Genomic DNA, 27,669 nt, shown 5'->3' on the forward strand with positions numbered 1-27,669 from the left:
CTCCCCGGTTGTGCTTATAAGTGGGTAAGAAAAAGGAGCTGTCTAACCTTGGAAACTTGCTTCTCTTTCTCCTGTGCTCTGAGGGGGCTGCATGCTCTGCTGACCTGGCCAAGAGATGCTAGAAGCATGTTCTACATATGGATAAATTTCAGTCGCCTCTTTCTTCACCTGCTAGCTGCAGTTCTTTGCCAAGAGATTTCAGTAAGTCCTCGCCAAAACAATAAATAAATTCACACACTTAAAAATCCTATCTCATTGCTTTGAGGGATATTGGACGGATGAGTTAATGATTAAAATCATTATACGAGATTGTTGTACGCACTGGGAAAGTCCCTTAGCCAGCACACTAAAAAAGGTCCTTTTCTCCAGAGATCTGACTTCTGGCTAAGCACGCCTCTCGGATGAGAGGCTTGAGAAGCAGGTGTACTTGCTCTGAAAATAAATAAAACCCAGTGAGTGGGATGTGGTCAAAACAAACAAAGAAGAGAAGGGCAGTGATACTGGGGGACCAAGGCCACCCAAGGCAAGTGTGGTCCCAGGAACGGACTGCTCAGAGTGACCTTGTTTCTCCCAAGAAGGTATTAAGCCAACAGGTGGATGACCCAAATAGTGTTCCACCGTATTTTGATTTCTACTCATTCTCTTTCTTCCTGGGGAATAAAGTGGGGAGGATGTACAATGGGGCAAATGCTGGTTGGCCAACCCCCCCACCCCGCGCCTGCCAGAGGGTCTCTGTTTCAATCAGTTCTCTTTGTGCTTACAGTGTCTCCTTCAACAATGCTCCTTGTTTTCTACACGCCTTTTATGGGTATCAGTGAAGAATGACAGGTTACGTCACATTTAGAATGGGAGAATTGGAATGAAATTCTAATGGGAATATCCTCAGAGGAGAGAAACACAGGTAAAAAACTTGCAACTCTAGAATACAGTCCCTTGGGCTGATAGAAGGTTCTCTGGCTTGAAACACTGATGAGTAGATTTGCAGCCCTAGTAAAGTTTTACTATAGTGGGTCTCCATTTGTTAAAAGAATCTCAAACACTGATAATATTTAATTTAAATAGATTGCATCCATCTACATGAATAGGTTTAGAAATATCGTGTATCTGTACACTGTGTCACTCTGTTTGCAAACATATATTAGCTTATACCATGTGTGTTTGCATGTCTGTGTCAAATGCCAAAGGCTGAATATCATTTCCGAAGGATGATTCTTTATTTCTAAATTATTTAACTGAAACAGAAATAAAATTTTATCCTCTGTTGGCAGATATATGAACGTGCCTTGGTTTACCAGTCTACCTTAAGTGCTGAGGCCTATCACGGGGCTGTCACTTTGGAAATTCATCCCCAAGATGCTCGGAGCCCTGAGATGGTTTCTTTCTGGTCCGAGCTCCAAGCCCGTGTTCTCTACACCCCTCCTCTTATGGCCCTTTCCAATAGCTTCCATGGAAAGCAACAGGATTCTACCTGTGTTGACTCTAGTTTCCTACTCAGTTGATTGTGATCTCTTTAACAAGCAGGGATCGGGAATGACTAAGAAAATCTTGGGGATGAAGACTTATAATGGGGTCTTGTCTTACAGACATTTAAACATATAGTCAGAGTAAAATAATTAATACAGCATCTAATTGATACAAGGGAAGGGGCAGAGCAGTGAACACAATAGTTCACAACAGTATGTAGAAAAACAGCTTGTATAGCATAAATCCAATTTAACGTAAAAATATTGAAATACACAAATAAAAAGGGATTATGGTTATCTCTGGGTGGTATGATTTTGGGTTCTTGGTATTTCCTTGACTTGCATTATTTTTGTAAAAGGGAAAAACAAAAAACAACAGAAAAATAAAACTAAGTGTGAAAATTCAAATCACAAACTGCGAAAAATATTTGAAACCAATAAGGCAGTATTTTCAATAGTCTTAACATAGAAAAAATTGCCCCCAAAATTAATACCAGAAAGGCAAAGAATACCAAATAAAAATATTGGGCTGAGATAATATGTAAGAACAATAAGCATAAAAAAATGCTTAACCACACTGGTAATCAACTAAAGAGAAAATTAAAACTTTAAGTTATTCTCAGATTGGCAAAGATGAAAAATCACCAGTAACAGTAAAAGGCAAGGAAGATCCAATCAGTTGGGTTCCCCCATATGTTGCTCTAAATGATACTACAGGTCAAACCCTTCATCTGAAAATTTTGGAGTTGTGTTTCAGGCTTCAGAATTCTTTAGATTTTAAAAAGGAAAGTCTACATAGTATGTATTAAATAGAACCCCCAACCAGGTGATGGGTTGAACCCCATAATCAAATACATTAATATTTCTGCAGTTAAACAGCACATATTCAAAAGAAGTAGGATAAACAAAAGACTAAAAACAGCCTCATTTCTGTTGATGACAGTTTTGCCACAAGATAAACTCAGGTCAAAGTCTGTGGTGAAATGAGTTATAAAAAACTTACAGGTTTCAGAGCTTTTGAGATTTCAAAATTGTTGCTCATGATTTCTGAACTGTTCCATACAATCTTCCTGAAAATCTATGTGGCTACATGATTATAAATTTAGACTTTAAAAAGTTCATACCTTTTGACATCCTTCTAGGAAGATCTTAACAGAAATGCAGACAAAGAATTATGCTTAAGGATGTCCATAATAATTTTATTTATAAAGATAAAAATGGAATTGGCATGAAAGTCTAAAAACAAAGTAATGGCTGTATTATGGGACAGCCAAATAAAAGGATACTATATGGCTATAAAAATTGGTTTAGGAGGATACTAAATGACTCAGGAAAAGGCTCATTGACGTATTGCTGAGTGAAAAAATCATCAAGACATAAAACTTCATATACAGTGTGATGTCAATTAAAAAATTACCATATATGTGTAAAATAAAAGACTTGAAAATATACCAGAATATTAGCAGACATTAAACGTTGAGAACATGGATGATACTGTCTTATTTATAACTGTATGTTTCAAATTTTTAATAATAAGCATGTAATTTTTTAAATACTAAAGCAAGGCTCTACATAGATATTATCTTACTATATGAGCACATGATAAAACTTTTGGCGGTAGGTATGTGTTCAACAAGTATCTACTGAGTCAGTGATTCTGGATTTCTCTCCTACTTTCACTATCATTTGGGGGGGGCACGCAGGCAAGTCACTCATGGCATGGAAGTCCTGAGGAACACCACCACGCTCCCCAGCTCGCAGGAGTGGTGGGGAGGTGGGCTAACAGCTACTCTTCATGAAATCACAGCCATCACTTACTTGACACCTGCTGAGAAGCTCACCACAGGGAAGAAGAGCCCATCTGTGTTGAAGTTCTCAAACATCCCCTGCACAGGCTGCCCGTTGATGCGGAAGGAGATGCTGGGCACTCCGAGGTCAAGGCAACAGCTCACCACGTCATCTGATCTCAGGAGGTGCTGGTTGATGGAGGCTACGGCTCTGGGTATGCGGCCTGGTGAGCAAAGAACAAGAAGGCGTGAGGAACCCTGGAGCAGGCGCTCGCAGGCCACCCATGGGGTGGGGAGGCATGGTGGCACACGGGAGGGCTGGATACGCTACTGCATTTGAAACGCAACCCGGCTCCCCCGGTGGGAGGTGAGCAATGAGAAAGGATTTCCTGAGCTTGTGAGTAGGCAAGCCGAGACAAGAGGAATCTCAGAGGAGACTCTCGAACTGCCAGCAATGGGAATGAGCATGAATTCAACCCCCTCAATGTGTGCTCAGATTCTGGCCTGGTGTCCATTAAGATTCTCCTAGAAGGAGGTCAAAACACATTACTTCACAGGGCTTGGGTCCTGTGGCATGTGTGTGTTTATTCACAGATGCCCAAACACCTTACCCTCTTCCAGCTCCTCTAAGAGATATGGCCACTTTAGTCCGGGATGCAGGAGCCATCAAAGTGAATAAAAGCAAAGTCATCCAGCCATTAAACCATGCGGCACGTTTGCTTGTTTTAAAGAGTTCTATTAGTTCACACCACAAGGCAAACACATTGCCGTTATATTACTGTATGGATGATTTTTGTTGCTATTACTCCGTATCTCTTTCATAAGATGATCTGTCATCTCCTGGCTTTAAAGTCATGAGAAAATCACCACTCAGGATTTCTGTGTCACACTATCTCATTCTAGAAGTTCTCAAAGTAAATTACCATAACTCTCTCACCCATGCCCCTACCAAGTTTACAATTCTATTGGCAAGAGAGCAGTGAAGAAGCAGAAGTTAGGGATTAAAATGGAGTTTCAGGCAAAAAAATTTATAAAAATATATACATATACATATATTTTTGCTACAGAAGTAATGCATGTTCATTACAAATGTTCATCATACATATAGAAAAATATAAACAAGGAAAAAATGTAACTCAATAAAAAATGCTTCTTGCTTCTACTTTGGTACACACACACGTATATACTCTTCACCCAAACTAGGAGATTGTAGGTTTTGTGACTTGTTTTTTCTACTTATCACATCACAAATACTTGATTGTATAGTGGAATATTAGAAACTGCATTTCAATGGCTTCATAATGTGCCATATGTAATTAAAAACCCTCTTATGATGGGTACATGAGTTGTTTACAAATTTTGTACACATATCTATGCTATGTAACATTTCTCATCTCAGCTCAGAACTTTTTAACATTTCCAGTGGTTACCGCTATTCTAGTCAGAGGTTCTAAACAAAGTGGTAAGTTTTTAAATACTGAAACTGCTTTACTCTCCTTAATAAAAAATATCCGGTACCTCCTTCTGGTTATTGGGGGCAACTGACAAAACCATATCGTGTTTCCTTCCCCCCCACACTTACACAAACATTCACGAGGCTCTACGCGGTGTCAGATACTGGGTGTGGAACTGGGGGGTCAAGGACAGAAGATCCAGTTCCTGCTCCTAAGAAATTCATAAGCTGGTGGGAAATAAACATTTAAGTAACGAATTCAGTGTAATTATCGGAATGAAGGTGTACGTAAGGTAACGTCTTCTAAGACAGAAGAAGGTGCCAAGTCGGCCTAGAAGCGTGGGACAAAATCCAAAAGATCAAAGATCCACCAGATAAATAAGAGTATTCCAGACGGAAGGAATAGCTTATACAAAAGGAATGTATGACACGCCTCCTGCATGGCTAGGGGTTGGTAAGGCGGGAAGGCAGGGACTGATGGGAGCTTGCGGAGGAGATGCGGGAGGGGAACGAAGCTGGACTAACATACAACTCCTGGTGTATTTGCACCGATGGTGCCGTGACACGAGCCGGGGGCGGCCTCGGACGTGGCTTTTGTAACTTTATACCCTGCTTCACTACTGGGAATGAGGAACAAGTTCATCTAAAACAAAAGAATCTAAGCCCAAACGTGAAGAGCGCACAGGTTCGACACCTTTCCCGTTGCTCTACTTGAGGATCCTGAGGAGTCTTGGTTCCTTGTTTGGGGTTCAGGTATCCCAGGTCCCCAGGTCTTTTCCTCCTTATCATAATCAAGTTCGCTGTGAAAGGAACCGATGATACTAGAACTCAGCAAATCCTGCTACGATGGCCTTATTCTATCTCCTAAGTTCCCAATAAAAACCCATCCTGTCTGTTGGAATGTTTCTTTTTCCTTTCGTTTAACTTCTGGATGATCTCACAGTAGCCGTTTGAAAAAAATCCAAGAGATTTCTGTGAATTTGGGAACACCAGGAAGTAACTGAAATGCTCGGTGGGTCGACTCACTTTAAAGGTATTCAGATCCTTGCTGGATGAAATTACAAATTAGAAGGTCCTTTACTGTTCTGAGACGCCTCCAAACTAGGACACACGGACAGTGTGACATGGTGACACCAGGGCCCGCTCTTGCCACCCGCTCAGAGTGTGCTGCTGGCTTCCGTGCTGGCCTGGGCTCGGCCAGTAAAGATACGGGGCAGCTTTCACGACGGATGGTCTTCATCTCTAGCGGTGCTCTGATGGCATCAGAAGCTGAGGTCCAAGCTTTATGTAGCCTTTAATATGCCACGGTTGCCAAGTGCCTTCCTGGGCAACGGCCGCTGGGAGAATTTCTCCTGTCTGGCTTCCTCTCTCGGTGGAAAACAACCACCACGTGAACAATTAGAGCCTTGTGGTAAATGCCACTGCCTTTTCCAAAACCCCCTTATTCTCAGAGAATGGGCACCGAGTAGAAGCTTCTGCTGGAGCACTAGACCATCAATAGGCAAAGTGAAATCAGGGCTTGAGCCTATTTTTAAAACGTATGCAGAATACAGAGTTGGGACCAATATTATCTAGAAACTAAAGGGAGACTGTTGATAATTACTGGATAGGAAGCATATACTTAGCGAGTACTTAGAGCAACGTCTTGGGAAGTCTATTTGAATAAGAAAGTCCATTTCATATAATATTCATGTTGTAAAAGATCATCTGATAAGGTATATTTAGTTTTAAAATGTGAGGGGTGTGAAGATTTTCCAACCAGAAAATAAGGGGATTGTGCAATGGCTTCTGTACACTGTTTTATAAGTCTGTTCTCATCTAAAGGAAGAAATCTCTAACCCTGTGAGGGCTTCCGAGGCTCCAAATGATTCAGAAGGGTCCTGTAGTCCACATTTAAACAAGATACTTGTCCTTCACAGTGCTCTGTAGTGAGTGGTGTTGGGGCGGGGAGCAGAAGTGAGGTCACGGAGGGCTGTGTTCAAATACCAAGTCTTTATGTGTTACGTGAACCTCGACAGGTGATTTTACTAGAAAATCAGCTTCCACATCTATGAAATGGGGGCAATAATGCCCACAGTGATGCTGTCAAGGGCTGTCTGTAAGGTACCGTGATGATTCCTACGATTTTATTGAAACGAATGACTGATGTCCTGCATGCCATCGAGACGTATAGCAGTAGATACAAATGCCAGAACACTGTAGGAATGTCTTTTGTAATATCAGGAAAAATTAACAATATGGAGAATCATAGTACTGAGGGCTGAGTCCAGAAAGTGATTGGAAAGGTCACTGTATTGAGTTATCAAAGTCAGGAAATCCCTTTACTGAAGACAGTACTTAAATAATAGTCACTTCCAAATATGTTTAATGTACCTGACCCTTTAGAACCACTGGAAGGGAACTCTGAGGAAGGGAAGCAAAGTAGTTATAGAGCCGAAGGTGTCTCAACTGCTTTTCAGGATATAGGAAGTCCATAATCCTAGCGACCACCCACTGAAACAGGCTGGGGAGTCCTGTGGCCTCTCCTGTGTGAAGCAACTGCCCCTCACGCAGAGGCTTGGGCCTACCTGAAGGTCCCAGGAAGCCCAGAAAGGCCATTCCAAACCAGCATTTGAACATAAAGCAAAAGCCCACGTTATCACATGCAGCCCATCTTCAAGTCGACCCAAGGATAGATTAGTGCAGGATTTAGCCTCTTCTGATGAGTACTGTAGGCAACTGGAAACACTGGTGCTCAGCATTTCCACTGCCCCAGGCGCTGCGGAGCTTGGCACTAGAACGGAAAACCCAACACTTAGGCACTTGGATGGAGAGAGGATCCAAACACACAAAAATGCTGGTGTTCTACAGCTACTCTTGGGCTCCTCTCTACACAGCACTTGGCTTCTGGAGAGGTCTGAGTCACAGGTGGGGAGTATCTTGGTAGATGAACCCCGGGACTCATCTTAGCAGGGAGACGGGTAAGGAAGACCCACTTATACAAATGTGACTATAGAGCTAAATGATCCAAAAGTTTAGAAAGTCAGAAGTCATAATAAATCAGAAGATACAATTTTGCTCCATTCATTTCCTGTATCACTTATCACTCAGGATGGTAGATTCCCCCGCTTATTCCAATTCTGCAAGGGAAAAATTTATTAAAGCAGAAAGATAGGTGCTAATTTCCTCCTGTGATACTGTCCCCCCAAGCCCCCTGGCCAGGAACACACTAGAGGCTGCTCTGGGCTGAATTCATCCCGGTGGCGGTCCTGAGAGGCTACATGAAGGTTGGGTCAGGAGAGGGAGAGCAACGTCATGCCAGAGTAGAGCCAGTCCCTTGAAAGGCAACTCCCAGTGGCCCAGCTGATTTTGGAGCCTGTAGCGCAGGTTGGCAGGGTTGAGATGGGAGATATTTCTATGGAATATCTTGGGCTTGAAAGTGACTTCACAGGCTTCAGTGGCTAAAAAGACCTATAAAGACAGCTTTTTTCTTACATAGAGAAAAAGCTCATTTGTTAAAAAAAAAAAAATTCATTTGTCGCTTGAAACTTCCTTTCCCATTCAGCATGGGACTCAGGTATCCCCTTAGGATGGCGCTGCTCTCATGGTCTCCAGTGAGGTACACACAACTCTGGATATTGTCTTTAGGATTACAGTGGACTCCACAGAAAATAGGGGAAAGGAAATCATATTTACTGGGTATCTAACGTGTCAAGAACTTCATGTTCCTTACCTCACTTACTTATTCATTTTTTTTAAAATATTTTATTTTTTAAATTTATTTTAGAGACAGAGAAAGAGAGAGAGAGTGGGGGGAGGGGCAGAGGGGGAGAGAGAGAGTCTTAAGCGGACTCTGCACTGAGTGTAGAGACTGATGTGGGGCTCGACCTCACAACCCTTAGATCATGACCTAAGCCGAAACCAAGAGTTGGATGCTTCACTGACCTAGACACCCAGGTGCCCCACCTCATTTAAATTTCTTAAGACCCTATATAATTTTCATTTTATCTGAGGAAACCAAGTCTCTGGAGGTTAAGTAATTTGTGCTGTGTCAAAAAAAAAAAAAATCAGTAAAGACAAGAGCTGGGATTCAAACCCAGGCACAACTCCAAAGCCATGCTGTTTCTTCTTGACTGTTTCCAGTGACAAAGTGCTAGGGGCACTATAATTCCTTCCAGTGACAGCAATATCTATTGACTTTAGTAAGTACATTGAAGATCAGTTCAAGGCAGTAGCTTAATTTACGCTTACAGATCAGTTTAAAGTTAATGGACCTGGGCATTTACATCTTAAGGAAAGGAGAAAAATCGTCGCGATGAGTTCCCAGCATCTCTCCCTTGCCACCCTCCGCTCCCTCCTGCAGTAAGCTGGAGTATCATTTCATTTCTTCATCCAATAATCATTCTTTCATCAGATAGTCCAAAGTTCACTGCTGTGCCAGTGGGAGTCATTAACCGAGAACTTATGTCTTCAGCGGGAGCACGCATTGGCATATTCACCTGCAGTGCCTTCTGCCAGATATGAGTTCCCCGTGTGCTGGGGGCGGATTCAGAATGATGCCAGACCCAAGGAAGCTTTGTGTTTTAGTGAGCATGAAAGGTGTAAATCTCGTAGACATTGGTTTCTCCACATCTCATCAGATGCTGAAGACTGAGGGGGTAAGCTTCTTTGAACACACCTATATGGCATTATTTTTTAATTTTATTTATTCATTTGAGAGAGAGAGGGAGCGTGCACAAGCAGGGGGAGCAGGAGAGGGAGAAACAGGCTCCCCACTGAGCAGGGAGCCCGATGTGGGGCTCGGTCCCAGCACTCTGAGATCATGACCTGAGCTGAAGAAAGACACTTAACCGACTGAGCCACCCAGGTGCCCCACCTATATGCCATTATATTACTAAGTGTGGGTAATGTTCAGAGAGCCACAATCAGCATTTGAAGCACTGAGTCCCAAGCCCCTTTCCCCTATCACCAATCAGAAGGGCCACCGCTTGGGGTGACTGGTGCGGGCTCAGCACATCCAGCCTCCTAGTCTTCTGAGGAGACAGGACAAGAGGGATGGCGGGAGTGCTGCACACCCCTGGAATGATACACAACTAGACGGATGTTCACAGTCTGATATGCAAACAGTAGTCTTTTCTAGATGCACTGGATTCTCTGTCTCCTATGCCATTGACATATTCATTCTGCAAATTTTGTGAAGGGATATATTAAGGGCGCCAGGCAGTGCTACAAAATCTGAGAAGGACTGAGTAAAATTTTTCCTTTGAGAAGGGTTTTTCTTTGAAACAAGGTCCAATCTGCTTCATCCAACGGTCTAGGTGTCCTTCATCTCTCCTTAACCAATCCCCAGGCAGCGCTCTCTCCAGGTGTAGCCTGGGACTGTAGCTTGGGTTATGGTGACCAGATGGCAGGAGATGAGCGGCACTCAGCAGGCAGTGGGGGGAATGATTTTCTCAAGTCGATTCCGCTCATTCCCTCACAGATTCAACCCTACCAAACCCAGGAGATGTAGATGTGTGCAAGGGTAAGAACTCTTTCTTTCCAAATCATTTCCCCTGGGGCAGCTTTCTGAGAACCTTAGGACATCTGCTGACAACCTACATGAAAGGCTTCCACTGCACTGCCAGACGCAGGGGCTCTGGAAGCCAAGAAGGGAAGATCCACCCCCACTGCCCCCGAAGATGGAACCAAGGAAGGGTAAGTTTGGAGGATAACAACAAGACAAGGCTTTCCCTTCACTCTAACCCATCATCCCGCCATTTTGCACCTGCTTTTGTCTGTACCACGCTGTCCCCTGGGACACACAAAATGCACAGAGATTTTTTTCTTCTTGCAAATGATCCAGGATAAACAAATATGTAAATACATAAGTTGACACCATTTCTAAAGATTTTTAAATGTCTCTACTGAACGTACAACAGCACAAAAAAACTTTTGAAAAAAACCATACGGACCAACTGAAAATACAGACCAACCATAGGAAACCCCACCAGAATCCGTGCTGATGGTTTTAGGCTGAAGGCTGAGGCAGGAAGGAAAAGGTGATGGGTTACGTAGCTCCCAGTTACAAAAGAAAATATACAGGTTTGTGTCGTAGAGACCAACTTTGCCCTCGTACTGGATTTGGGGAAGATGATGTGTCATGGGTTTTTACTAAGAGGGTTGCTTACACAAGGGATTCCTGTAAGGGACACAATGGCTCCAACTGCAGTTTTGTGGAAGATACAGATACAACATGCTGGGGACAACAGAACAGCTAGAGCTCTGGGTCTGAGTGAGAGCCTAAACCTCAGTCCTCGCTTTTCATCCAGACAGAAGCTAAGCTGTTCCCCCAGGCACAGGCCATGGACATGCTTGGGGGAAACCATCATGTGTTTTTTAAAAAGGAGCTTTGAATTTTTTTTAAGGGACTGGCATTTATGATGTGTCTGGCATCAATCCAGACATTTTATAAAGTGTATCATGAAGCAACATGCTGCACTGACATGACGATGGACTTGTAGTCACATCTGGATCCTTCTCGGTGTGACTGCAAATACATTCCTTAAGTATCTTTGTGCTGTTTCCACATATGCAACGTGAGGTCAGTATTGGCTACATTAAAGGATCACTGTACAAAGTGAGGAAAAACAACGTACGAAAGGTATGTAGCTCACTGCCCAGTAAATAAATGTTGAGTCTCTTTCCCTGTTTGACTATAGAGTCCTGAATATCCCACGCAGTAAGGACTGTACAGATACAGACACTGAACTTGAGAGCCGTTATGCAATCCACACTGGATCACGCAGCTGGAAGTGCTAGAGGCATGGTTTCAAAGCAGGACAGTCTCATTTCAGGTCTGATGCTCTTCCCACCATCTACTTAGTTGAGACTCGGGCGTCTGTATCATTTCAACAGAAAATGATCATTGGAGCTGGAACAATTCAAGCCTCAATCATCCTCAGTAAGGGACAAAGGGCCAAAGCTCTGGCAAGAGCTTTGGTACTCACCTGACCAAAGGTGAAGTCCGTCAAAGCCATAGGAGTACAGGTCATCGCCGACACCATTGCCTCCCCATCCTTCCCCTCCGCCAGGGTACGGAGCATAGCCTGAGGAAGAGGCCCAGCCCACCCGCAGGTGTGTGGGCTCGGCTGTTAAGAAGGGCTCCACCTGGTCGATGATCAGCTCAAAGTACCACTTCTTGTACTGCGCCGAGCCCTCGGCGACTCCCAGGAAGATGTTGGGCCGGATGCTGAAATGAAACGTGGGACAGACTCTCAAGCGCCAAGAAAAAGAGAGTACGTTGAATAAGATCACAGGACACGCTGTGAACTGAAGGCAACAGCAATTTTGTGTTTTTTGTATTATCCTAAAGTAGGAAAAGCCTAGAGCCGCTAACACTTGATCAAGTTCTTAGCGGGAGGTGTCAGGACAACATTAATTCTATTTAAAAATATAAAGAATATCTCCTTATTCCATTGAAGGCAACCAACATTTGCTGAGTGTCGACCATGGGTAAAAAATGCTGAAAACGTCGTAGACCTGCGTAACTACAGACCCTTGTTTCTTTCTGTAAGCAGAAGAAATAACTTACTCAAGTTCCCTCTCCTGGGGAATTGGTCCAAGCACTCCCATTCTCCCAGCAGCAGCTTTTTCAACTAAGCATTACTAACAAAAATGGCCTCTTGAAAGCATTAAGAAATCACTGTTAGAAATAAGCCAGACAAGAAAGAAAGAAAGGGGGGGTAGGGAAGAAAGAAAGAATGAACGAACGAATGATCGGTAGGTAGGTAGGAAGGCAGGTAGAGAAAGACAGACAGACAGAAATAAGCCAAGCAGAGAAAGACGAATACTGCATGGAACTACTTATATGTGGAATCAAAAAAAAAAAAAAAGTCAAACTCCTAGAAACAGAAAGTAGACAAGTGGTTGTCGGGGGTTGAGGATGGGGGTGGAGAGGGGCAGATAAAGAGAGGTTAGTAAAAGGGTACAGACTTTCAGTTATAAGATACATAAGGTCCGAGGATCAAATGTATAACATGGTAACTGTAGTTGATAACACTACATTGCATAATTGAAATTTGCCAAAAGAGTAGAATTTCAGTGCTCTCTCACACACAAAAAAGGTAAATATGTGAGGTCAAGGATGTATTAACGAACTTATGGGGCAAAACCTTTCACAATGTATATTAAATCATCACATTCTACACTTTATCCTACAATTTTGTCAATTATACCTCAACAAATAAAGCTGAAAAAAAATTAAACCTAAAATTGCTTTAAAGGGGAAAGGGGAACAGAAGTCACTCTTAGCCAACCTTGTTAAGGGCTGGAGGATCTAATGTAACCAGTAAAATGGTTAAAAGCTCAGGACAAAGTTTTTCTGGTTGGAATGCTATTCTTAGATGTCCACTATTCTGGGCTGGGGGCTGTGCCCCATTTTGGGTGGACAAGGGAAAACCAGACTGGTACCAAAAGAAAGTCTGTGTGGATGGCTCAGATCTGCTCTGCACTTCAGAGAAGTTCTTTCCTCACCTCGTAGATTAGGGAGTGGGCCTAGGTAGAAAATTGCTAAAGAACCTTGGGCCTGCCTGATGCAAGGCCAGTGAGCTCACATGACTGCCCGGGGGCTGTATTACAGACCGGCAGGTAGGACTGTGTGTGAGCCCAGGCTCTCCAGCCTGGCCCTCACAGACAACCCTCGGGTCAACGGCCATGTGACAGAGGATGCCAGAAACCACAGCATCAACATGGGACATCCATTCTGTTAAAAGATTTTAAGGGAAAAAAAAGGTGGTATATTAAAATGAGTACGTTACGGAGAAGGTACAAGACCTACGCAAAAGTAGAGCACGCAACGTGGCACACCGCTTCCGGCCAGATTCTTCAGCCCTCAGGTGGAAATGCTGTGAAAGAGGGTGGAGTACAAGGCCCTAAAAAAGTACCCATCTGTCCAGTCTCATCTCACGTGCCAGCCTCACCAGGGACAAGATGGGTAGGCAGCACTAGCCCTCTTCCTTTCCTGTCTGGAAACAAGCTGGACACTTTGGAGTGATGGTGGTGGCCTTACCTGGTCACATCATTAATCAGCCGTGTCTGCAGAAGCAGGTTTCTCCGGGGCAGCAAGTTGTCACAAATCAGATTCTGGTTGGCTCTGACTGCGACCCCATTGCAGAGACAGAGGGAGCACAGCACATCCAGAACCTGCAACGGGACACAGGCCCCCAAACCTCAGGACCACCAGGAGGGCACCGAGGGCAGGACCTGACTGCCAAGACACATGAAGGAAGCAGGCCTCCTGAAGTAGGGGGGCTGGAGACAAGTGGGAGGACCTCTCCAGAGTCAAGAGTCAATGCCGCCACACCTCCCTCACCAGGTATCAGTGAGCTATGCTGGAGCCTGCTGCCTCTTAGGGAAATGAAGCCGGATTCCTTTCAGCCCCTCTGCCCTCATCTCAGCCCCTTCCCACCAAACTATGCATGTTCCCTGTGATCAGTTCTGCTCAAACAGGTGGGAGTCTGAGCTCTGAAGACAGACTGTCTAGGTTAATATCCCAGCCATGGCAGGACTAGGCTGAGATGAGGCATCAAGAGCATGAAATCCAGGCATGACACCCTCGTAGAGACCTGCATGAGCAGGGCAAGCACTAGAAGGTCCTTCACTGGCTTTGAGCCTAAGCTGGCACTCCCACCCAGCCTTGGCAGCCCTCCGTGCTAACATCAGTAGGCACTCAGCTCTTTATGAAAAGCACTGTTGAAAAGAAAACTACAGACCCATAATGACATAGCTTAAGATTCCAAGTCAGTAGGCAAGACTTAATACCTAACCTAACAACAGTTTCAACCCCCAGGAATGTAACCTTTAACCAGTCAACATGAAAATTTCCTGGTCAGCACTAGGAAATTTCCTGACAGACCCCATCTGCTCCCCTTAAGAGGGTGACCTTGCATAAAACAATGAATTCTTTGATAATAATTTCCTCCCCCTCTCCTCTACCTTTAGAAACTTTCCTTTTCTGTAGCTCTTTGGAGCTCCCCTCTATGGCTAGAAGGGATGCTGCCCAATTCATGAATCAATTAATAAAGCCAGTTAGATCTTTCAGATTTCCTTGATTGAATGTTTGCTATTTAATAGCACTCAGATTCCCATTTGGCCAAGGTCACATAGCAGGCTTGGGAACCTCTTGTGGGTCAGTGGAGAGGATAGTAGGATAGATTCTAGTTCTTGGGTGTCTGGCTGTGATATCAGCAAAATTCATTAAGATACCCTTCTATTCCCGCAAACCGGTATTCAATAACCTTCTACCCGCTCTCCTTCTACCCCTAGAGTGAGAACAGAACTTCAAGAGCCCTGGGGTGCCTGGGTGGCTCAGTGTTTGAGTGTCTGCCTTCGGCTCAGGTCATGATCCTGGGGTTCTGGGATTGAGCCCCGCAGCAGACTCCCTGCTCAGTGGGGGGCCTGCTTCTCCCTCTCCCACTCCTCCTGCTTATATTCCCTCTCTTGCTGTCTGTCAAATAAATAAAATCTTAAAAAAAGAAAAAAAGAAAAAGAACTTCAAGAGCCCAAGTGGCCCTGAAACTATGAGACCGGCCACCAAGCCACTTCTGCTCCTCTTTGTTTTCCAGCTACGTGGGAAGTGGAAACAGTCCCCGGCCTCCTACCCACACCGTCTCCTTGGGCTGCATCCTCTGGCGTTCCAATTTTGTGCTCCTATATTGACAGAGCAAACTGTGCTGGGCCAGCAGCGCTCCTCGTCTCTCCCCTACCGGGAGGAATGTGCAAACAGCGGTCGATAAATCACAGGCACCAACGTGGCAGCCACATCTCAGTCTTTCGAAGTGGCCACTGAGACCCAGTGCTTAGTGGGGTTGGATGGCTTCAGGTTGTTGGCGTTAGTGTCCATAATTCTCACAAACCAATTTTCTACCTGACTCCCTGAATGTCAATTTCGTTCCAGATAAATACAAAGCACATTTATGGGACAAGCAGAGAAGAATCCCAAAGGCGGTTTAACGGAGAACTCTCACCATTGCCGCTCTGTGAAACATATCGACCGTGGAACTGGAAATCCAGAGGATAATTTCTCATTTTAAGAAAAGAGCCATATGGCCAGGAAATTAAATACTTATCATCCAGCCTATCACACATTTTCATCTGTCCTGCCTCAAAGTGAAGGCTTCGAGAGCCTTGCTGTCATAGCCAGAGGGAGAGCAAGCTTAATCCACATACAATAGGAACAGCAAGGAGAAAAAAGGCTCTGTGAGAAGCACCAGACCAACAGTGTCTCACCTATAAATAAATGATGCCATAAAGCAATGGGGCTGACATTGCTAGGCTTTGTTTTATTTTTATTTTATTTTTACATTTAATTTTTTAAAAAGATTTTATTTGACAGAGCACAAGCAGGGGGAGCTGCAGAGGGAGAGGGAGAAGCAGGCTCCCCGCTGAGCAGGGAGCCGGATGCAGGGCTGGATCCCAGGACCCTGGGATCATGACCTGAGCCAAAGGCAGACGCTTAACCAACTGAGCCACCCAGGTGTCCCTGGGCTTGGTTTTAGAAGGCATTTCTTGGGGGGTAAAATGGGGGAATGGGGCCAAACTTCCTTTTCTTAAAAAGCTTAAATGGGTTCTTTTAAAGGTGAAGGGAGTGTAGACAAGGTGAGTCCACCACAGGGGATGCACAAGCATTGAGCCGAGAGGTCATGTGTACTTTGGATGGAGGGGGGCACCTTGGTGACCTCTGGGACGTGTGGCCAGCTGTGGCAGGTACTGCTCTGCACTCACCGAGCTCCATTTCTTTCTACTCCTGAGCCCACAGGGGCTACACTTCCCAGCCTCCCTTGCAGTTAACATGGGCTTATGTGGGAATTCTTTAAAAATAAATAACCATTGTATATCCATGGAAACGTCATTTGGCTGCTGCATTCTGTCCTTCAGCTTCTGTCTATAAAAATAGCTCCGTGCTAAAATGTATTTATTCTATGTAAATACTATAAAAATGCTAATTGTAATTATTCTGTGATTTTTTTTTTAATCAAGTCCTATATTTGAAAATGAGGATTTTGAAGTCCCTGAGGAACAGATTTTTTTTTCTTGCTGTGGATGTAACTGGGTGACTGGAAATGCTTCTATATTGCCTTGGCTGCCTGGGAGCTCAGAGATGATTCGGCAACTGTGTGGGAGTTGATGGTTGGCTTACCTGTGTTCTATCTTTCCCCCAACCCAGGCCAAACCTTCAATTCTAATTTATACTTTCTTGTGATCCATGATGATACTATTTTACCATATATTTTTCTCACGAGTGGCTCCAAATCCTTACAAAAATTAAAAAAAAAAAAACCAAAACATTTATCTGTGACAACACTGAGGAGATCTGCAGTAAGATAGGTTTGGGGGCAAGTAAAAATGACATATTTTATTTTTATTTTAAGATGCTTAGTCCATGGGAAAATTAGAAGGTGACTTACAGTGTTCGATAATCGTTCTTTTTACCAAACAATAAAATCAGTGCTACTAACATAGTAAGATGGGCATGGATCCTGGCTCTACTCATTCATTCCTTTTATTCATATATTACACCTTCAACAAACATGGATTAAGTGCATGCCATGTATAACGTAGGAGCTTGGCACTGGGGGGAATGCAAAGTTGGTGGCTGCCTCGAAAGAACTTGGAGTCCGTGAGAGACATCTATGTGTAAACATAATGACAGTCTGAAAGGCAGAGTGGAGCCGGCAAGTAATGGAGGGCTAGCTGCATCAGATTTGAAATGAGGAGACCATGCAGCTGAAGCTTCAGGGAGGGAGGGGCATTTGCATGAAGTACTGAAGGGCAGACGGAATTGTAATGGGTCCTGGAACACTAAGAAGTGAGGAGATGGGAGGGGTCAGCAAGAGCCTCGGCACTAAGAGGTCGCAGGGCAGAGGACACGGAGAGAAAGGCATGTTACCCGCACACGCTCTCCTGTCCTTTTCACTCCGAAGATTGGGTTCTTTCCCTCAACCTTCCGGACCTCAATTTGACCACGCTGTAGATGAGCGACGGGAACAGAGCTAACTAGGGAAAAATCTCAGAGGAGAGGAGGCAGAGTCAATGCCGCTCTGCACACGCTCTCCGTTCTCAACCTGTCACTGCAGCTGGAATGGTACAGAAAGGGGTTCATCGAACCCATGAGATGTGCAAACCTTTTTTTTTTTCCTTTTTTAAAGAAAACGTCACAACCCTGAAGACTCTGGTTGGACCCAGAGGGGTGTTCAAACTCCAGTCTCAGAAATGCTAACTTGACTAAAAATGCCTTCTAATTATGAATTCTTCACTGCACGGTTTCGTATTTAGAGAACTATAAAAATAAGAACACAAAATTAAACATATTCTCGCAGAACATGTGGACCCTGAAGAACACGCCCGCGGACCACAGTCCGAGAAACAGCGGGAAGCATTCGAAACCGTGAGTGGGAGGCCCAAAGTCTGGTCCTAGTCCCTCATGAATCAGGGGGCTTCGCATCTCAGGGCCCACAGGCCAGCCTTGCTCTGGCCTCCGTCAAGTGGAAATAAGAATGCTACTTTCCGGGGTCATCCTGAGCACAAAGGAAAATGCCTGTGAACACAGAGGACAGCACCTGGCATTTGTCAAATGCAAAATAAATGTTTGCTATCATCACCGTCATCATTACTGTTGCTGTTACTGGAAGAGCTGGGAGGTGCCCGGTGGTTCAAAAATCCTATTTTCAGTCACTGTCTTCACGGAAAACTAAGTGAATAGATCAGAGACATGTGAAAACCCAGGACTTGAGAAAAAGGAGCCGCCTGGAGAGCAACACACTACACCTTGGCATTTTCTAAGCAAAGAGAAAACGTCACAATGGAAGTCTGCCCTTCACGTTGTTTACAAAGCTACCACAAATAGCCCTGGTGATGATTTGAGACAGACTTCTCTTTGAAAATGAGCGTTATCCACTCAGATCATTTCTAAGGGAAGGCCTGAATCCACGGCAAGCCAACCTTCATCCAAAAATCCACCAAAAGACAAAGAAGGGACAGATCCTTGAGGAGGCTTTTATGTACCGAGAACATACTGCCTGAACTTTCACAACGTGGCCGGCATTTCTCACACAGTGCCTTGGCTCTAGAAGATGAAAGACTGCTCTGCCAGTCCCTTCGGGTCACATATCAGAGCGGGTACTGATTTGTAGCAAAGTCCTTCAGCTTCCTCGGCCTCCGATTTCTCCACTTTGTAATGGGCAGAATAGTCACCCACGTGCCACCAAGTGACATCCATTACATGGTTTGTGGCTTCTGGCTCACAGACGCCATAACAAAGCTGGTTATTCATTAAGTGCGTTGTGTGCTATGATCATAAAGACGACCCAGGAGCAATGAAACGAGAGGGCAGCTTTTTTCTCTTCAGAGGGCTCCTCCTGACATCTGCACGTAGCCCCTGGCTCGGCCCATGTGTTACCTGGGTGCTTATCAATTACTCTTATTATGCTTTGCAGGCAGGAAGGAACATGTTGGGGCCGACAGACGCTGGTCTGACGCTGGATTTACCGCATTTGGGAAAACAATTACAGGCCCCACATATTTCTTTCTCTTCTTTGCCAAGCAATTTCACCAATACCAAGGACCATGGCCTTCTTGCTTTCTAAGGGAGACACACTGAAGCGATGGCACAGAGGCTTGTTCTCCTGGACCCCCTGAGATGAGTCTCAAATGAGCAGTGCCCCCAAATGAGGAGGGCCAGTGACTGAGCTGAGTTTTCTCCACTCTGCTGGAGCCCAGCTGCTGCCCCTCATGTCCTCGGCTCTTGAAATACACCCCCTCAGCCTGAGGACCCTCCTGCTCAATAATTAGGGCAGTAACCCCCCATCTACAGGGCAGATATTGAAAGGTCAGGAAGAAACACATTTTAATAGACTTTCCTTGCAGACTGTTCTGCCTTAGACAGATAATTCCATACAATTAGAGAGGTAGAACTTAAAGACATCTCAAATCATTGATGGAGCTTTCCACAGTAGTAAATGAAGTGGCATTATCTCCATGGGGCAGAGGTGGTCACCGAGGCCCCAAGTCACATACTGTTTAGTATCAAAGGGAAGGACTGGCAGCTTCGGTCCTCTTGCTTGCTCACCATGAGATTCATTTCCTTCACTTGGTTTGACTCAGGGAAAATCTGATGTCATTTACTAACAAGCCAGTTGCCAAGACTTTCTAGACTAGTTTTATCTGATTTTTGTGTATCTTCTTTATACAGCTTGGTGTTAGCTATTCCACTACTGAGTTCCTGGACCCGAGGGTGGGAGCCAGTCCTGCAGTTGGCCTTGGCCAGACCCTCCTAGCTCAGTGTCTCCCTCCATCGGCTGGGTGGTCAGGGCTGAAGACAATGAGACGGGCTCTGGAAGCCAGTGGAAACAGAGAGAGAGAACATGAAAGACCCAGTATGACAGTCTGGCTTGGAGTGTGCTCCTAGGCAAGGAAGGGTCTTTCGGAGCCTCCGTTTCCCCCAATTTTTTCCCCCTCAAATCAAAGCCAAGAGAGGGAGATTAGTCCACATGCTCTCAGTAACACACCAGTTATGAAGCAGAGGGTAGGAAAAAGCCAGGTCAAGCCCACCACCGTTTGGGTTCTTCCTTCTGATACCCACCTTGTGATTCCGCCCATGCTTATCCAACAGGGAGATGATGGACTTGATGTGTCCCTCGGCTATCAGATTTAAGGCTTCTGGGCTTTCAGTCAGGATGCAGTGCAAAACTTCCAAGATACCTGCATGAAGTCACAAAAATCACCTGGACATGAACTAAGCTGCGGAACTGACCATCATCTAGAAACCTAAATTAGGAATGAAAAGACCATCCCAAGGGGACAGAATTTTATCGGTTCCTTGACTCTGTTAAATATTTCCGGCCAGAAGAAAGACTGCGGCCATGTCTAGTAGACTTCAGGAGCTCGGCGGCCTACCTCGGCTGTAATTTAGAGGGGAGTTCTATTTAGCACGGGCCGCACCTCCCTCCTTCCTGGACAAAAACACGGACCCTTCTATGTCAAAATACAGTGAAGCAGCAAGTGAAACCAGTCAGAGAAAGACAAATACCAGATGATTTCTCTATGTGGAATTTAAGAAATAAAATAAAGAAAAAAGAGACTCAAATATAAAGAACTGCTGGTTACCAGAGGGGAGGTGGGTGGGGGATGGGTGAGAGGGGGATGAAGAGGGCACGTATCTTGATGAGCACAGAGTATTGTATGGGATTGTTGACTCACTATGTCGTACACCTGAAACTACCATAACACTGCATGTCAGGTATACTTCAATTAAAAAAAGAAAAAAATATAGAGAAGTGGCTGTAAAATGGAATTCTTAATTTGGTCAAGCCAAGCAATACCTAGTTTAAAATATATAAAAAAGCAAATGCCCTGTTTACTACAAATTCTAAAGGTCCTTTAAGTAATTTAGAAAATATCTGGAGTATTCCTTGAATGAGAATTTTTCTAGAAACCACCCCAGAAATTATTTTCATTTCAGATGTTCTGGTATACCAAGCAAACTATAAACTCACTAATTAAAGACTACTTGTCTTTGCCCCTTTTCCTGGCACACTGCATGGTTTTCTGTATTAGGTGAAGGCTGAAGAAAAGCTAGCTGGTGCCCCCGCAGCCTGGCACCTACAAGGGTAACACACCATGATGGAAATACAGGGGAAGTAGCTGGCCAATATCTTTATTAGTTTTACTGAGAAAATTCCCCTTGGTTCTGTTTCTCGAGGCTTTCACAAATTACTACGAAATGTAATCTGGTCCATGGAGGAGGCACCGAAGAATTAACAGAGGCTTGGGGAAAGATACGTGTAGGTGGATAGTCCTTACGAGAGCCTTCCTTTGGTCTGTTCAAGCTCCAGCCATCTCTAGACAATGATAAAGCATCGAATCTTTCAGCGTCCCACAGAGGGGCCCACACCTGTCACGTTCACTCATCTCTGAGGAAGACAACTGCTGAGCCTCACTGCAGCCACTTACCCGTGATAACCTCTCTAGGCTCAAATTCTCTGTGAGTCATCAAGACGGGTTATAGATACGATGTCAGGGGTGATTGAGGTGGGGCGGGCGGTGCGAAACCATCATTTCCTCCTCTCCCATGGTCATCCTTCTGTCTGCTTCTAACCCAGTCAGGTGAAGCGTGTCCAGAGAGGATTTAGACACCCAGAGAAAAAGAGCGCAGGCAGCAAGGGAGGGGACCAGGAACTGGGTGGCAGGGCTGGGGGGCTGGGGTGGGATTAAAAGTACCAGAGGATGGAGATGAACGCACAGAGTGAAAAATGAAACAGAAAAGGAAATCATTGAAGTCTGGGTTAGAGTTGTTAAATAAAGCCATAGTGGTGCCAGCAAGATTTAGGACTTTTTGTTGGGAGTAATTATTTGAGGATTGTTTACAACTCAGTGGAAGAAAGAATTATTCAAAGATTCAATTTTTTTACTTTTTCTTTTCTTTTACAGAAAGAAAAAAAAAAAACCCACCTTCTGTAGTTGTTTCCTGTCGATCCTTACCTGAGGAAGATTCTAGTCTGTCCAATTTGCTGATTAGCCAATCAAGGTTATTAGAGAATTGAGCGCAGTTGTTCCTGTTTCCACGAATGAGAGCAGCTGCAAAGAAGGACACATTTGAACATGTAGGTTAAAGGGCATGAGGATGAGCCTAAGAACTTGGGAAGCTGTCAAACACTTCATCTGCTTAGCAACTAAAAGGAACTGAGTGTGACAATGTTCCCCTTCCAAGCCCTTTGATACAATTGTTCCTATATTTGGAAGAGTAAAAATCTACCATTCACTCAGATATTCCAGAGAATCTATGTACTGAACACCCGTCTACTTGCTGGGGACAGAGCAGTGGGAACACAAGAGCAGACTCCCTGCCTTTATGAAGCAGGTGAAAGAGACAGTGAACACACAAATTAATAAAATTACTTCAGGTAGCGATAGCGAGAAAATATCCACTTGGTTACGGGCTTAAGAACTCCATTCTTTGCACTGTTTTCTTCACCGTAGCTAGGGATTTGCTATTTTTCACTGCTAAAGAGAGGCATCCCAGTGAAAACAACTGAAAAGGTTGGTGAAACTAACAGGCAAATAATAAAGAAACATGAAACTCTAAAATATCTAAAACACATCAGCATATGACAATGGTTCCCAAAGTGTGGTCCCGGGACTGGAATGTGTCACCCGAGAACTTGTTAGAGATGCAAATTCTCTGGGCTTATCCCCCCTCCTCAGATCTACTGAATCAGAAACTGGGGGTTGGGACCCAGCATCAGTGTTTTAACCAGCTCTCCAGTTAATTCTGATGCCTGCTCATGTCTGAGAACCACTGGTAGAGGATATTGCTGTGGGAGGGAGAGAATATGCTGTCAGTATGTTTTCACCAAGCTACACCCAGCAACCTTCCCTCCATAGACCTGTCTCTGCAACAAATCCATGTAAATTGGGTCCAAGCACTTGCTCTTCATTTTGGATTTCAAAGATGGGTTTTACAGAGGCTTGAAAGATATTTGGATAAGGAAGGGTCTTCCTCAGGACCTCTGCTTCGGATCTCCACAGTTAGCGGAGGGCGGAATTTAGTCCGATTTCCAGGTCAGCTGCAACAAAGGGGTTAAGCGCAGGGTGATGGGGGTGGGGGGTCAGCTGGCCTCACACCATAGTTCTAGCATTTACTACATGTATGGCCTTAGGGAAGTTACGACATTTCTGAGCATCAGTTTCTTCTGATTCGTGACTACACGGGTAAGAGCACCTATACCTCAAAGTGTGGTTCCACAGACCAAAAAGAGATATTCCACCGCTTGGCACAAAACGCTCAGTAACTAACTGCTACTGTTGTAAAAATTACTGCTGAGTTTGAGCCAAACCGTTACAAAGTATTATAGTTGGAAGGGATTTTACAAGGTCACACAGAATGGTGGTGTCCATTCAGCCTGACCCTTGACATCGAGAATGGGCCCAACCTGACGTCTCTGGCTCCCCTCTGTCCCACTCAACTTTCTACGTACTTCCTCCAATGGGACATACACTTCAGAGCAAAACCCCTCATCGTATCTGGGCAAGTACCGGTGGCCACCTTCTCACACAGGCCAACACTGTCTTCCACTGCCTTCTTCCCACAGCATGGTGGTTTGGGCCCGTGTGGAGGCGCTGGTTACCCACAGGCCCCGGGACATCACCCCCACCCCATGCTGTGAGAAGAAAGGCTGGGTGCTGGAACTTCCTCACTCTCCACCTTTACTGCCCCACCAAAATGAAATAATGAGCAGGCCAAAGAAACAGGAATCACGACTGACCTACAAGTGGCCAGTGAGAGGTCAGAGAGCTAAAAAGAGGAACCGTCCTTAACGTGCAGGTGTCCAAGTCTAAACGTGGAGGGCACTGCAAACACGTTCAAGTCTTGTTCCCTCATTTTAAAGAGGAGGGACTGAGGTTCAGAGAGAGTAAGTGACTGTCAAGGGTTTTATGGGTAGTTTTGGCAAAACTGATCCCCACCCGCTTCCCCATGCTGCTGACTTCTTGCTCTAAGTGTGGAAAATACAATAAGCTGCTGGCTAAAGGAATGAACGGCTGGGTGAGAATCAAATGGTTAGAAAAGGCTTCCATGGGCGACTAGTGGCTCAGTCGGTTAAGCATCTGTCTTCGGCTCAGGTCCTGACCCCAGGGTCCTGGGATCGAGCCCCCCATCAGGCTCCCTGCTCAGAGGAGAGTCTGCTTCTCCCTGTGACCCTCACCCTGATCATGTTCTCAGATAAATACACAAAATCTTAAAAAAAAAAGAAAGAAAAAAAAGAAAAAACTTCCAAGAAGTAAGGCCAGCTGGCCATCGGCCATGCTGTAGCCCCCCCCCCCCCCCCCCGGAAATCGTCCCAGGGAGGGGCTGTGTGCTTACCCAGCAGTTTGTACAGGAGGTTCAGGGTCTCCTTCCAAGCCACGCCGCTCTCCTCCCTTGCAATCCCCGCGAAGTGTGCTACGCTGTTGTAGATGTTCAAGCGGTCAATGCAGTTTAACACGAGGGCCAACATTCCCTGTGAAGGAGAGGTGGGGAGACAGTGAACGCTCCCAATCGAGAAGCAGGATCCTTCTGTTCTTTCCACCCCCCCAGGTCATTCACCTTTAATAGCTGATAATGCTAATGTGCACAGAGGCCTTTACGGTGCCAGTTTGGGTTTTGTTTTCTTCCTAAAAACAAAATATACATTCTTTTTCTTTTTTTTAAAGATTTTAATTATTTATTTGACAAAGAGACAGCCAGCGAGAGAGGGAACACAAGCAGGGGGAGTGGGAGAGGGAGAAGCAGGCTCCCAGCAGAGGAGCCTGATGTGGGGCTCGATCCCAGGACTCTGGGGTCACACCCTGAGCCAAAGGCAGATGTTTAACGACTGAGCCACCCAGGTGCCCCCAAAATATACATTCTTATGCTCCAGAGACATTAAATAGCATCCTTTGTGGGGCTGAGTTAGCAATTTACTCATGACAGGTTTGCCCCCATGTGTTTAACTCCATCTAAGGACATATCAAAAGAGGAAGTGTGAATGAGTCTCACAGAAGCTTGTTCTGGGTCTGGCGTGAAATGATTCTGACTCACCCAGAAACAGCCCTCAATACAGTTCCTATTTTCCTGTTAAATCTCAAGTAAGTTCAAGAAATTCCATTCAGATGCACAAGACAGCCATGCTTGCTTCCTCCCTCTCCCGTCAAAAGGGTAGAGACAATAAAACCAAAAGTGGATTTTAACTGCTTTTCTTCTAAATTAAAATATGCCACCACCCAGTGAAAACATCTGTGCCTAGTTGTTCTTAAAAAGATACAGTTTCAGTAGCCTCTCAGCCATCATGTCCCCAGAGCTGGTCTGCTTGGAACAGGAGACTGAGCAGGGATGGGTCTATATGCCACTAACTTTGGAAATGCCCAAGGGACAAGCCCTGTCCCCCACGGGGCACTGCAGGAGTGTGACCACAGCCTGTTACTGCCAACTCATCACATGCAAGTTCAAGGTACGTGACTTTCCGAAGGGCACACCTAGCTAGGGATGAGACCAAGGACGGAGGCAGAAGTTGAGCCAGCGCCTCCTGAGTCCCGAGTCAGTTTTTCCTTGCACCCAGGTCTCATCCCTAGTGACTCAGATGCTCAGGTTCTCAGGAAGACCCGGCTGTATTTGTTGTCTTTCAAACTAAGGTCCTCAGTCATTTCTGACATGGTAGACCTGGGCATCTGTATTTCATCAAACAGGCTGCCTGGGTAATTCTGACATCTTCTAAAATTCGGGCATCACAGCCAATGCCATGCTTCAATAGCTGAGATTTATCGGACATAGACTGGGATATCCATGTGCACCGTGGCGCTATTCAAAGACAGTCTGGTTTGTGTGCACTGAGGTGCCCTGTCACAACGGACACTGGAGTGTAAGTGTGTGTGGTGGACAGGGAAAGTTGGCTTCCAGTGAATCCTTCTCTTCTCACCTCCTTTCTCTCTTGTTCCTTCACAACTACGTGCACGCATGGAGACAAAGCTAAATTGCAATCATAGGGATAGTACAGCTTGGGAATTTACATATTTATTCTCTCACAGGGAGAATCTCAATTTTTTTTTTAAAGATTTTATTTATTTATTTGACAGAGATAGAGACAGCCAGCGAGAGAGGGAACACAAACAGGGGGAGCGGGAGAGGAAGGAGCAGGCTCATAGCTGAAGAGCCTGATGTGGGGCTCGATCCCATAACGCCGGGATCACGCCCTGAGCCGAAGGCAGGCGCTTAACCACTGTGCCACCCAGGCGCCCCGAGAATCTCAATTTTTAATTTTCACAACTTACTTCTTCCTTGAAAAGATTCTGCCTGTTCTTGAGTGAGCGGACCTTGTTCTGTTTGTCTTCGTGCCGCATCTCCTCCTCTGGGGGCTGAAAGTAGGCAATCAAGTCCTGTAAAGTCTGCAGGACCTCTTCGATCGGCAGGGTGACTGGGGCAGCCGTGCGATTGTTTCCACTGAAAACACAAGACAGACGCGGCTCAGACGCTGGGCCTTTGGCAAGGACCCTGACGAGCCGAGCACCCGCCCGATCCTGGTTCTCACCTGCCCCCCGTCGGGCACCAGGCTCTGCTCCCCGCAGCAGTCACTGAGTGAGTGACCACACGTGGACATCTGCCAACAGCAGAGCCACGGAAGACAACGTCTGACTCAATGTTAAAGACATTTCGTCAACAAAGGGAAATGACCCGTGCCTTCTGCCATACTTTCTCATTTTTCAAATAAGAACACTTTTAAAAATAATACACTTACTAACTCACAGTTCTTTCGAATGATCACAGATTCCTCTTGGAATAGGTTAAACATAAGGTTGGAAGGGTTTCTGTCACCGGGTCTCTCCCTCCATCTGTATTTTTGTCTTCTCTCTCCCTTTCTCTCTCTTTTTCATGTCTCTGCATGCGTTTTTCTCATAAAGGTTTTATGTGTGTGCACGTACACACTAGCTCCCCCTTCCCCCTTTGTGGAGGTCTCCTTCTGACTTCCTCTGTGTGCCCTCCACTGTCTTTCTCAGCATCCCCCCATCTCTCGACATCCTTCCTCTCTGCCTTCGTGTCCCCTCCTCAGTGTTACCTCTCCCACCATCTCCCTTGCTCTGTTGTGTCCCTCCTATCCTGAATGTGTGCTTCTGACTCTGTCATAGTTTTCCAAAAAGTCTTATAATTAAATCCTGTCAATACAGAGAGACCACAAACCTCCACAGATGGCCAAAAAGCCTTCATTTTCCCATCCCCTTGATGGGTACGCTGGTGAACCTTCTGGAGAGCAAAGGCTAAGAGGAGGAAGGGGGAAATGGACCCATCCCCTGTGAAACTGTGTCACTGCCCAGGGGACTCAGAATTGGTTGAATGTATAAATAACATCAGGGCTTTTCCTTGGGTCAATTTCTAAGGAGTTCTCCTCTGCTTTTACAGCCTATTTGGTTATCTATTAATCTGGACACATGCTAAGAAAAGACT

General features: G+C 45.2%; 1 protein-coding gene across 1 annotated transcript in view; it reads right to left on the minus strand.

Annotated features, from left to right (window-relative positions):
- RYR3 (ryanodine receptor 3) overlaps positions 1-27,669 on the minus strand; it is a 491,158-nt gene that overhangs the window by 205,607 nt on the left and 257,882 nt on the right. Inside the window, 7 exon segments of the mRNA XM_040620426.1 lie at positions 3,282-3,474; positions 11,672-11,913; positions 13,732-13,865; positions 20,302-20,420; positions 22,200-22,295; positions 24,580-24,715; positions 26,502-26,670. Coding sequence (XP_040476360.1) covers positions 3,282-3,474; positions 11,672-11,913; positions 13,732-13,865; positions 20,302-20,420; positions 22,200-22,295; positions 24,580-24,715; positions 26,502-26,670 — 1,089 coding nt within the window.

The sequence above is a fragment of the Ursus maritimus genome, unplaced genomic scaffold, assembly GCF_017311325.1.
Source record: "Ursus maritimus isolate PB19 unplaced genomic scaffold, ASM1731132v1 scaffold_35, whole genome shotgun sequence".
Lineage (NCBI taxonomy): Eukaryota > Metazoa > Chordata > Mammalia > Carnivora > Ursidae > Ursus > Ursus maritimus.